Source organism: Lipotes vexillifer, unplaced genomic scaffold, assembly GCF_000442215.2.
Source record: "Lipotes vexillifer unplaced genomic scaffold, Lipotes_vexillifer_v1.1 scaffold591, whole genome shotgun sequence".
Lineage (NCBI taxonomy): Eukaryota > Metazoa > Chordata > Mammalia > Artiodactyla > Lipotidae > Lipotes > Lipotes vexillifer.
In genome coordinates, this window is record NW_006791954.1 from 685,866 (window position 1) to 696,696 (window position 10,831).

The window sequence follows — 10,831 nt, forward strand, 5'->3', positions numbered from 1 at the left end:
CCAGTGCTGTCCATGGAAACTGGGAGTCCACTAAGGCCACAGTGCACTGGGCAGTGACCCCTGGAACGGCATACCTGGATCAGGAGCTGTGGGGAGGGGTAGGCGTCCACAACGGCACTGGCCATTTCCAGGCTGACTCGGTTCAGCTGCTGAATCTGTCTCCTCCAGACCACTGCAAGCCCCCTGCCAGAGCGGTCCACCTTTGCCCCTCCAGCCCAGTCACTCTCCAGGCAGAAGGAGAAACTTGCTTGATCTCGGAGCTTCCTGCAAACAGTACAGTTGAGCTGCAAGTCGTGTTACTGTGCTGCACCTGTCCCCTTAACTAGGAACTTAAAAACCCTCCACTGACATCGGAAGTGGTGGGAATGATGTTCTACCTGGCCAATTTGAATGCTCCTTCTGTCCCCTAGCAGTGCTAGTTGCCGATTCCCATAAAAACGACATCTGTTCCTTTTCATCAAAAAAGAAGTTACCAGAAAAGTACGAGACTCTTGCTTGCATTGAGATTGGGGTGTCTTGATTGGGGAGGAAGTGTGCATGGGGGTTAGCACAGAGCACTGGGTATCAGGCAATTTGGAGTCTAGTTCTGGTTCTTCTGATTCGCTAGGAACTTTGACAAGTCGGTCCCTTTAGGCCTCAGTTCCCTCAGGTATAAAATGAGGGACTTGGACTGGATTGTCTCTGAGGAATCACTGATTTTAAATTCTGACTATGAACAGCCCTTGAGCTAAGTAGGCTAAAAAATTGTTTTACAAGGGCTTGTTTCATTGTGACCTGACCTGCAATGAATTCTGGTAAGTTGGCCCACTGATAACCCAGTACCAACCTGCAGAACACAAACTTACACATAAGCTACAGAAGAACATTTTAAAGGGACTGAGCTTGGGGGCTCTTTCCAAGAATTCCCAGGGTTAGGTCAACTCCTTCTGCCTCAAACTTGAGCGACAACAGGATAGCAGCAGAGTTTAGGGGAAAGGGACATCATCTTTGGGTACCAGAATCACTGTAAAAGACAAGCCCAAGCAACCGAGCCAGGACTTGACAGGGGCACTCACTTGAAGGGCGCCTCAGCCACAGCCTTTGTGAATGTGCACGCCAAGTCGGCCAGCTCTTTCCAGCTCTGCACAATTCGAGCCTGGGCTTCTGTGTGTAGCTGCAGATCTACCAATGCCTAGAAACCCCAAAGCAGATGGACTGGAAGGGTATGCAGAGGTTAGTTTGAAACTGTTCTCCTCTCACTGTTCACTGAAGCTGCACCCCAGCCCCTTGGCTCCCCGTTTGGCCCCTTCTCTCCTACTTAGTGCCGAGGTAGAAAGTAGTGTCCAGCAGGCATTTTACTCTTTATCGTGGTGAATCGGGTTACATGAGAGTGGGCAGCCACGAAGACTCAGGCAACAGAAGTTCTCACCTCTTCCACGTCTGCCCTGGTCACCACAGCCGCTGTGTTGGCCTCCGGTTGTCTCTGCTTCTCCTTCTCCTTGGCCTGTTCTCCATTTGCCACGCCCTGTTTCCTTCTCCTTGGAGGATCCGGAGCACTGGAGCAGGGAAGGAAATCAAAGAGTGGCAGCTCCAGGCCGAGCTCGGGCAGAAGAGGTGTGAGAAGACTGAACCAGAGAGTCCCACAGGGCTAGGAGGGATATGCTGTTCTGCAGAGGGACCCAGACCTGGGATGAGTAACTTCACCGCCGCTGGCCTAGAGCTGCCCCTTTTGGTGCTAAGCCTTGAGGACAAATCAAACCTGAAGCATTTCTCCAGATCCATAATCACCAGTGACAGAGCTTTCCCAGCGGTCCTCGCTGCGACGTCAGTTACAAAGCTCCGAAGCGTTGCCTTCCCTTCCTTGGTGCTGCCCAGACTCCCCTGCGTGAAGGGGCAGAAATGCACGCATGCCTGCTCCCTGCAGTCAGCCCTCCGCCCCAGCCTCAGCGCCTACCCCTCTGGCTGTGCCCACCTGCTTGAAGTTGTAGATCATGGACACAAATGCCTCTGCCAGGAGCAGCACCAGAACCATCGGCTCCTCCACCCAGTCCTCCTCTCCATCCTGTCAAAGGGCACGGAACCCGGCAGAGGGAGGCAGGTCAGCAGGTGCTTAGCACCTGCGAGAGAGACCCAGGCCTTCTGGGTGAATGACTTCATCCCCATCAGCCTAGTCCACCTTTTTTTTTTTTTTTTTTTTTTTTTGGGGTACGGGGGCCTCTCACTGCTGTGGCCTCTCCCGTTGCGGAGCACAGGCTCCGGACGCGCAGGCTCAGCGGCCATGGCTCACGGGCCCAGCCGCTCCACGGCATATGGGATCTTCCCGGACCGGGGCACGAACCCGTGGTCCCCTGCATCGGCAGGCGGACTCCCAACCACTGCGCCACCAGGGAAGCCCAGCCTAGTCCACTTTGCATTATCATTTTTCTTCTGGAATGAAGTCATGGTGGCAAGAAACAGTAACCCATAATCCTGTCCTTCCCAGTCCTCAACTGTTCAGCCTCAGTGCACTGCACCTCTGAGGCAGAGAGTAAGAAAGGAGCATTAGTGAGTTGAAACAGACTGAGAAGTAACTGCCAATATTTCTATGCATTCTGAATAGGGGAATGGAGTGAAGGAAACTCTTCCAAAGGGTTTGGAACAAATAAGTAACTCGGGCTTTGAGGGTAGATGCTAAGCTGAGTGGCCCTTACACATAGGTTTTGTGTGACAAAGATAAGAATCACCAAGGAAACTTCAGTCTGTGAGGGCACCTCTTCTTCGCCATACTAGGGCATAATCAAACAAAGCCAAGGCCGCGTCACGGTCCACAATCCTACAGCAGTACAGTATTACAGAGTAGCCGTGAGCAGGGCTTGTGCGGAGCTTTCTGATTAGGTCCCTATAAGCAAAAGCCAAGACCCATAATATTGCAAAGCACAGGTGGGAGGAGCTCTGGGTTCTACTCCCTCCCACCCCCCAGCCACTACTCAGCTGTGATCCTTAACAAGGCTTTCAACTTCTCAGGGCCTCAGTTTCCCCACCTGTGATGTGGGGATAAGAATTTCTTCCTTATAGGATGACTGCGACAGAAACGGGCGATTCCCCCCCAACCCTCCAAGGGGCGTTTGGCAGTATCTGGAGACATTTTCAACTGTCACAACTGCGACAGGTACTGTTGGCAGCTACCAGGTAGATGCTAAACATCCTACAAGGCACAGGACAGCCCAGCAGAACAGGGAATTAACCAATGCAAAATGGCAGCCGTACCCGAGGTGGAGAAACCAAGTTAAAGCTGTTATTGTCCTGAGGTACTGCGCTGTCCCTTGTAGCTTCCTTGCACCCTGCCCACAACTTGGAAAACAGCCCCTTTATTAAATCCTCCTCAAATTATACTCAGCTGAGTGTGCTATCTGCTTTCCTGCTGGAGCCCTGACTGATAATATATCCTTTAGAGTAAAAGCATATTTATCCTGTAACTCTGTGGAGGAGAGACAGCAGCCAGAAAACCCTTTACCTCAGTGGACCCAGCCCTTCTCCTCCACGTGATGCTGCAAGGCACGGCCGGCGCCTCAATCACACAGCAGCACTCCATGGACTGTAGTGCTCCGAGGAGCTGGCCCCCACCTTCCATCTGTAAGAGCACTGCAACAGATGGGAAAGGGGCTGTCAGTGGGGCCCAGAAAGCAGTTCACCCAGCATGAGGTAAAGAAAGATGCCTGCAGGACCTGGATCCAGCAGCACAACGATATGCTTTAAGCATTCCTCTGGCCTCTGAGCTTTCAGCCTGTTAACCAGGGCTGCCTTCTTCCTTTCCTGTTGCCTCTCGGTGCTTTCCTTTTGGCCTGCTTGTCGCCGCTGCTGGCATCCCTGTGAGCCTCTCCTCTGGACCTTCTTATTATGCTTGGTTCTCTTCTGAGGTGGGGGTACCTCAGCATTTGTTTTAGTAACTGTCACGCTGTTGCTCTGCACAGAGCAGGTAGTTTGGTAGGCTGGCAGCTGATGGCATAGACTGTCTACCATAGGGTCCTTGTTATTCGACGCACACCTCTCTGAGGTGTCACAGAGAGGAATATCACGGATCTTTGTAAAGGGCTGGTTTTGCCAGTCACGTGATGCTCCTTCATTATTTTGATGATCTAAAACCCTTTTAACTGGGGAGCTGGAGTCCTCAGGGCTCAGCTGCTTGTGGGTCAAAAACTTACAAGTAAGTCTCTCAGCCAAGGGAGCAAATTCTTCCTCATCCTCACTTCCACTGCTTAGCACCCTGACTGGCTCTGTTTGTGTGACAGTTTCAGCTGTCTCTGGAACAGGTGGTGGATCTCTCAATTTTGGTGATGGAGGACAGGAGGCCTCAGAATCTGAGGTGTCAACCACTACAATCTTCTCCTTCTGAGGCTGCCTCCTCTTTGTTGAAGACGGTTCCTTCTTCAGAAAGGCAAATATTGGCAACTCCTCAGACTCACTCTCACTGGAATCCAGTGAGAGTGATGACTTCTCTACAGCCATCAATATGTGCTATCAGATTAATTCCCTAAAAAGAAAAGAGAGATGAGACACAGACTGTAGCACTGAATTCAGTCCACTTGATGTGTTCTATGGCCAAGCTTTAAGGAAATAAATGATACACAGAGAAAGAGGATATGGTCCCAACACGGTCAATCTGGAACTCAGAATAGCTATGTCTGTAGTCTAACAGGAAACCTTCTCAAATCCTTTCTAGGTCAAGGTGAGGTATAAACAAAGTGGAGGTTACTATTAAAAAATGTTAATGAGGTACGAACAAGACTCGACACAACCTCTTTGCTGATCTCTGCATGTAAAATGGAGATACCAAGAGTCACTCTATTTTAGCTGAGTATGTGAACTTTTGTGACTGGCTTCTTAGCATAATATTTTCAAGGTTCATTTATGTTGTAGCATGTATCAGTATTTCATTGCTTTTTATGATTGAATAACACCTCACTGTATAGATATGCCACATTTTGTTTGTCCATTCATCACTTGGTGGACATTGTTTGATCCCATTTTTGGCCATTTTGAATGAATAATGCTGCCATGAACATTCATGTCCTAGTTTTTGTGGGGATGTTTTCAATTCTCTTGCAGACAGACCTAGGACTGCCAGTTGCTGGGTCGTGCACAAGAGTCATTCTTTGAACAAATATTCACTTAACACTGTAGGTGTGACCCGAGATGAGCCAGGCAACCTCTCTGGGCCTCGCTTTCTTTTTTAGTAAAATAGGGATAATAACATTACCTACTTTACAAGATTGTAAGAAGTTTAAAAAAAATAAAAAGCATGCATCTACAGAGCTTAGTACAGTATCTGGCACGCAGGAAGCGCTCAGTAAGGTAAGCTGAACGACTAGGGAGAGACCTCAGCCCTGTCGGGCCTCGGTAGATTCTGGCAAAACGCGGGGGTCGGACAAGCTGGCCCCTGCTGAGCGGGCTCCAAGCCTCTCCCGCCGACAGCAGGGCGGGCGGCTCGCCCACGCACCGCGGCAGAAGCGCTGGACGCCCCGGCCACCGAGCCTCTGCGGAGCTGAGCTCAGGAAATAGGCCCTAACCCGTCCGCCCGCCCGGCAGCGCTCACCAGCAACTTCTCGCGTCACTCTTTCATCCGCCACGCAGGACCCGGAAATAGATCTCCGGTAGCGGAAGCAGATTTCTCAGACCGGAAGCGAGTGTAAGGCCAACATGGCGTTAGCTGTGCTGTCGCAGAGGACGCGGACAGCTGGTAAACGGCCGCCGTGGCAGTCACCGGGCGAGGGGTGGAGGCGGAGTGGAGACCTTGCAGGGATCTGGGGGCCTGGAGGTCGTTCCCCACGGATGACCCTGGGGGCGGGAGGGGACTGGGGGGAGTGTGCGGGGCCCACGAGGTTTGAGGGGCGGTAGTCACTGGTCGTGTGACAGCTAGGGCGCGGAGCACGTGACCTTTCCCTGCCAGGCGTGCAAATACAGCTTCCCTAGGGGTGGGTGACAGTTCTCCGCTTCCCCTGTCTAGGTTTGTTTGGATCCCATTATCTACAAAAATGGGTTACTGCTTTTGGCACATAGGCGCTCAAAAAGTTAATCTTTTCATTCAGCAGATTGAGGTCTTTGTGCCATATACTGTGGTAGGTGTTGAGGATCTCAGCAGAGAAGATGAAGACATAGTCTCTACCCCCAGGACGGTTACTTCTAATAGATAAGCCAGTACATAAGCACGTAAATAAAATAGTTGTGAATTGTTGCAACTACTGTGACAGAAAGGGGAAAATGTGTTGGTGTCTTCTTTTTAGGTTGGGTGGTCAGGGAAGCCCTCTGAGGCAGTAACATGTAAGTTAAGACCTAAAGGATGACAGGAGGCCTGGCTTTGTAAGAGAGTGAGGGGCAAGAGAATGACTCGACCCAATTTTCCATTTTGAGAAGCAAACTATTGCTCTTATGTGAATTTAAAGGGAGTAGGAGTGGAAATGAGGAAACCAGACGGGAAGCAGTTAACAGTAGCCCTGAGGAGAGATGATTTAGTCGGGGTGTTAGTGTCAGTGAACCTGGAGGGAAATGGGTGGATTTGAAATCCGTTTTGGAAATAGGATCCACAGAGCTTGCTGGTGAACTGGATATGTGAGATCAGCAAAGGGAAGGAATCTGCAGTGACTCTTTGATTTCTGCCTGAGCAGCTGTGTCAGTGGTAGCATCATTTACTTTGAGGAGGAGGGCAAAGATTCGTGAGTGAGGTAAGTTAGGTAAAGCAAAGACCAGTTCCTGAAATTGAGTGAATAAATGAATAGGTGTTTAAAGGTAGGTAGATCCTGGTGCTGGCCATTTAACATGTTGTCTCTGTAAGTCCTCATCTCAGGTCCTTTGCCCCAGGTAGTCTCTGTTCTCATTAAAACTTCAGAAACCTAGGTTTTAGGAACCCTGAACTTATAGACTCCAGTACCCACAAGCCTTCTCTAAAGACTCTGGCGTGACCCTGATTAACCATAGCTGTATCTGGAGACCTGAATGCTGGGACTGCCATTCCTGGGCTTGTCATATAGCACAGGGCTTCCATCCTGGTCATTATGAATTTTAGTTCACTTTCCTTTTTAAAATAAATACCATTGAGCACTTTGGAATGAGTATGGAGAGGTCAGATTAACAAGGGCAGGGTGTCAGTCTTCTTGGTTGGACCTGTGCTTGATGGACTTGCCGAACAAAGAAAGGGTCCAGCCTTCTGAAATGGACAGGAGCCTGTGGGAGTCACCCTCACAGAGGCTGCCCTTTTTGTTTACAAGTATCTGATGTGCAGTGGATGGGTGATGGCTAAGAAAGTGGGGGGTGAGGTCAAAGCAGGAGCCTCTCTCTGGGTGTCCTGTTGCTGGGCTCTGTGGTCTGGCCCCTCCACAGTGCATTGAGCCTTGAGGGCATAATGGTGAGTGAGGCTGAAACAGGCAGCTCTGTGGTGTCCTCTTGCTGGCTTCTGTTTCTGTGGTTTTGTTACTCTTCAATAGGACTGGACGTGTCAGGACCAAGGGCACATGGTGTTTATTTTTTTTCCAATAATATTTCACTCCCTCCCCTGAACCCTAGGCCACACACAGACAGCTCATGTAGTGCTTACACCATGGACAATACAAGAATGACTTATCCCCTGTCGTGGGGGAAGGCCAAGGACCTCAGACACTCCCCGAAAACCCACAAAGTCAAGTTCAGCTCACACATCTTCCTCACCTCCCTTGACACTGCCCCCTGCCACCTCTCAGCTTAGCAAATGACCCATTGAGGCAGAGAAAGAGTCTGATGGGGAGCCGCTCTGTTTGAACAACATTTCTGTTCTCTCTGCAGTTACCGCCCTGCTGAGCCCCCCTCAGGCTACAGCTCTTGCCGTCAGATACGCATCCAAAAAGACAGGCGGCAGCTCTAAGAACCTTGGTGGAAAGTCACCAGGCAAACGCTTTGGCATCAAGAAAATGGAGGGTAAGGGTGTGACCTGGCTTCCACTTTCCACTTAGCACCCTACCCTGCTGTCCTGGCGTTCCTTTGAAGAGCGGGCAAACCACACAAGTGCCCTGTCCTGTACTCTCCATTTTGCTCACCAGAACATTTAGTTCCAAATTAAAGAAACAGATAAGACCTGAGGCGGGGTGGAGGGGCTGAGGAAGAGCAGATAGGTGGGAACCTTGGCCATGCGACTGCAGAGGAGGCTGCCGGGTGGGAGACAGGGGGCTCCTTGTGTCAGACTGGGAGTTGGTCTTATTCAGGGGCAGGCTTAGAAGTTGGTATGTAGCATTTGGGCCAGGAAAGCGAGGGCTGCCATGGTTTCTTCGCAGTTCGCTGTGTTGCCTCATCGTGGGGGCCCAAAGGTAGCACACACATATGGACTTCTCTTCTAGGTCACTATGTTCATGCTGGCAACATCCTTGCGACTCAGCGCCACTTCCGCTGGCACCCAGGTGCCCATGTGAGTTGCTCTGTCCCCCCCTCCCCCGTTTTTTCTTCACCTCTCCATGCTCCTGAGCATAGTAATTATAACAGTTGCAATTATTGGGTGCTTACCAAATGCCAAGTGTCATGCTGATTCCTGGGCCTGCATTATCTCATTTCATCCTTACCCCCATCCCTAGGGTAGGTAGGTGTCATCTCTGTTTTACAGGTAGGATGCCAGAAACTTAGAAGGGGGCGGTGGGTAGTGACAGAGCTGGGATTTGAACCAGGTCTGCTTGACTCCCAAATAACTTTTTTGCTTTGGTAATAGCATTAGCTTGGTTCTCTGGGGTCTCCTTTCTAAGCCCCAGTTCTTGGGAGAGGATATTTCTAGTGATTTAAGATATCTTTTTAATCTTGGGAAACTAATTTCAATTTATTTTTTATTTTTAAGAATTCCTCCTTTGATTAAAGTTATTATTAGGTGGCTGAAAGATAACTTGAATTTAATAAAATAGAATTCAGTTTGTGGGCCAGAAATTAGGTCCATACCAGGCAGGGATTTCAGTTTCAGCAAGTTGGTATTACTGGCTGAGGTAGGAAAGTTCTTTAACACAGATCTGTACTATATTCTTTACATTATTTAAAATATTAGTTTAGTTTCCTCTGTAATCAATTTCCTCCTGCCTTCTTACCTCTTTTTTGGCAATTTTAGTAGGCACAGAAAGACTGATAGTAACCTATAATTATTTCAGAAATGCTAATTTGTATGTGAATTGATTGTATGTGTAGTAGCTTTATTTTTTTTAGAACTCGAGACATTCAGTATGTGGCTGTGTTAATTCTTCAGACTTAATAAAATAATGACAACAATAATAAAACCTAATATGTTGTGACCTGGGCAGTATTCTAAGCTCTTTCTGATTATTAACTCATTTAATCCTCAAGGTGACCCTGTGAAATAGTTAATATTTATCTCCATTTTGCAGATGAAAAAAGTGAGATACAGTGAGGTAATTTAACTTGCCCAGATCACACAATAGTAAGTAGTGGTGCTGGGATTTGAACTAGTCTCTGTTCTTTCAATCCCAGAGATACGGAATAATGCTGGGTAAAAATTGCCACACGTGCAATCTCAAGTTCTAAAAGAAAAAAGCTATGATACGTATAGTTAAAAAAAAAAAAAAAGAAAAGAAATACATAATACACAGTTTATTTAATCTCTTTGCTCATATTTCTCACCTGAACATCAGGGTTAGCGATAGTACCTACTTCACAAGGTGAGAATCAAGTGAGTTAATGTATATAATAGGGCTTGGAACCGTGCTTACACACAGTAAGCGTGACATAAGTATTAGCTGATATCATTTTGTTTAATTAGTGTATGCATTATCCGTATAGCTTTGAGCCTAAACTTTATAGATCACCATATAGATGAAAATGTATATCAGACTAGTGTTGTGTTAAGCCCCAGTGAAGCAAACTCCCAGGAGCAGTGATTAGAGACATTTTCCTGGGCCTGGTTTGGGCATCTATCCAGCGTGGCTTCTGGCCAGCTGCACAGATAGGGGTCCAGGTATCAGCCCTGAGTAACCACCAGGATTGGCTGTTGGAGTTTTCTTTTCCCACCTTTGTGATGGAGTAATTACCAAGCAGTGGGAAAGGGAACCTGAGATGGAGCTTTCTGAATCCTCCCCTTTGGCCCCAGGGCCTGAATCCTTGTGAAGAGTCTATCCTAGAGCCCTGGGATGGGCCCCCTGACTGTGCAGCTGACCAGGTTTGTGTGTTGCAGGTGGGGCTGGGGAAGAGGAAGTGCCTGTATGCTCTGGAGGAGGGGATAGTCCGCTACACTAAGGAGGTCTACGTGCCCAGTCCCAGCAACTCGGAGGCTGTGGATCTGGTCACCAGGCTGCCCGAGGGGGCTGTGCTCTACAAGACTTTTGTCCACGTGGTTCCTGCCAAGCCTGAGGGCACCTTCAAACTGGTAGCTATGCTTTGATCTCCTGGTTGAGGCCTTTGGACAGAGACTGGAGCCCAGGTGACAGGAGAGGGTGGTACCAGACATCATCAAGGGTTGGAGTGATGACAAGGCCTCCCAAGGAAGAAGTCTGCTTGGTGGTGACTGCAGGAGACTGTGAAGTGACTGGCTGGGAAGCCCTTTGGGAGACCTGACCTGGGGCCAAAAATAAAGTTAGCTGGAGTCGTGAGTCTCTGCTATTTGGGGACAAACCTGGATGGAGTGGCTTACTGATCTGTTACCCATGTTCTCAAGTGCACACAAGGGGGAGCCTCAAAGCAGGAAAGAGGCCTGTCAGTGAGGAAATGAGAAGAGGGGACTTCATTTTGAGGAGGGGATCCCTTTAGCACCATCCCCCGAAGGGTAAGGAAGAGGAGTGCTTGTGCTTGAGGGTGTTCCTGCGCCTTCCCCTCCTGGATCCCACAGAAGTCGCTGGGGAAGAGTGGGCGGGGGGCGACCAGGGGG

The 10,831-nt window shown here is 49.2% G+C and overlaps 2 protein-coding genes across 3 annotated transcripts in view; one reads left to right on the forward strand and one right to left on the reverse strand.

The window, feature by feature from the left end:
- The window catches only part of EME1 (essential meiotic structure-specific endonuclease 1), a 4,813-nt gene extending 349 nt beyond the window's left edge, over nucleotides 1-4,464 (reverse strand). The window contains exons 1-7 of one of the 2 annotated variants that reach the window (XM_007465059.1): nucleotides 3,684-4,464; nucleotides 3,473-3,600; nucleotides 1,952-2,041; nucleotides 1,740-1,860; nucleotides 1,409-1,575; nucleotides 1,056-1,171; nucleotides 75-264 (exon numbers count right to left, since the gene is read on the reverse strand). In XM_007465059.1, the coding sequence (XP_007465121.1) occupies nucleotides 75-264; nucleotides 1,056-1,171; nucleotides 1,409-1,575; nucleotides 1,740-1,860; nucleotides 1,952-2,041; nucleotides 3,473-3,600; nucleotides 3,684-4,464 (1,593 nt within the window). Of the gene's footprint in view, nucleotides 1-74; nucleotides 265-1,055; nucleotides 1,172-1,408; nucleotides 1,576-1,738; nucleotides 1,861-1,951; nucleotides 2,042-3,472; nucleotides 3,601-3,683 lie in introns of both variants that reach the window. The other variant, XM_007465060.1, reaches the window with a different exon arrangement.
- Nucleotides 4,465-5,629: 1,165 nt separating this feature from the next.
- On the forward strand, nucleotides 5,630-10,578 carry MRPL27 (mitochondrial ribosomal protein L27). Its single transcript, XM_007465062.1, has 4 exons — nucleotides 5,630-5,695; nucleotides 7,771-7,902; nucleotides 8,319-8,386; nucleotides 10,142-10,578. Exons 1-4 carry the CDS (start codon nucleotides 5,656-5,658, stop codon nucleotides 10,346-10,348), a joined length of 447 nt encoding a protein of 148 aa, XP_007465124.1. The 5' UTR covers nucleotides 5,630-5,655; the 3' UTR covers nucleotides 10,349-10,578.
- The last annotated feature ends 253 nt before the right edge of the window (nucleotides 10,579-10,831 follow it).

Coding starts and splice junctions, on each gene's coding strand:
- MRPL27 (XM_007465062.1), top strand. CDS start 5,656: ATGGCGTTAGCTGTGCTGTCGCAGAGGACGCGGACAGCTG. Junction 7,903..8,318: donor TGGCATCAAGAAAATGGAGG/GTAAGGGTGTGA, acceptor CTTCTCTTCTAG/GTCACTATGTTCATGCTGGC. Junction 8,387..10,141: donor GCTGGCACCCAGGTGCCCAT/GTGAGTTGCTCT, acceptor TGTGTGTTGCAG/GTGGGGCTGGGGAAGAGGAA.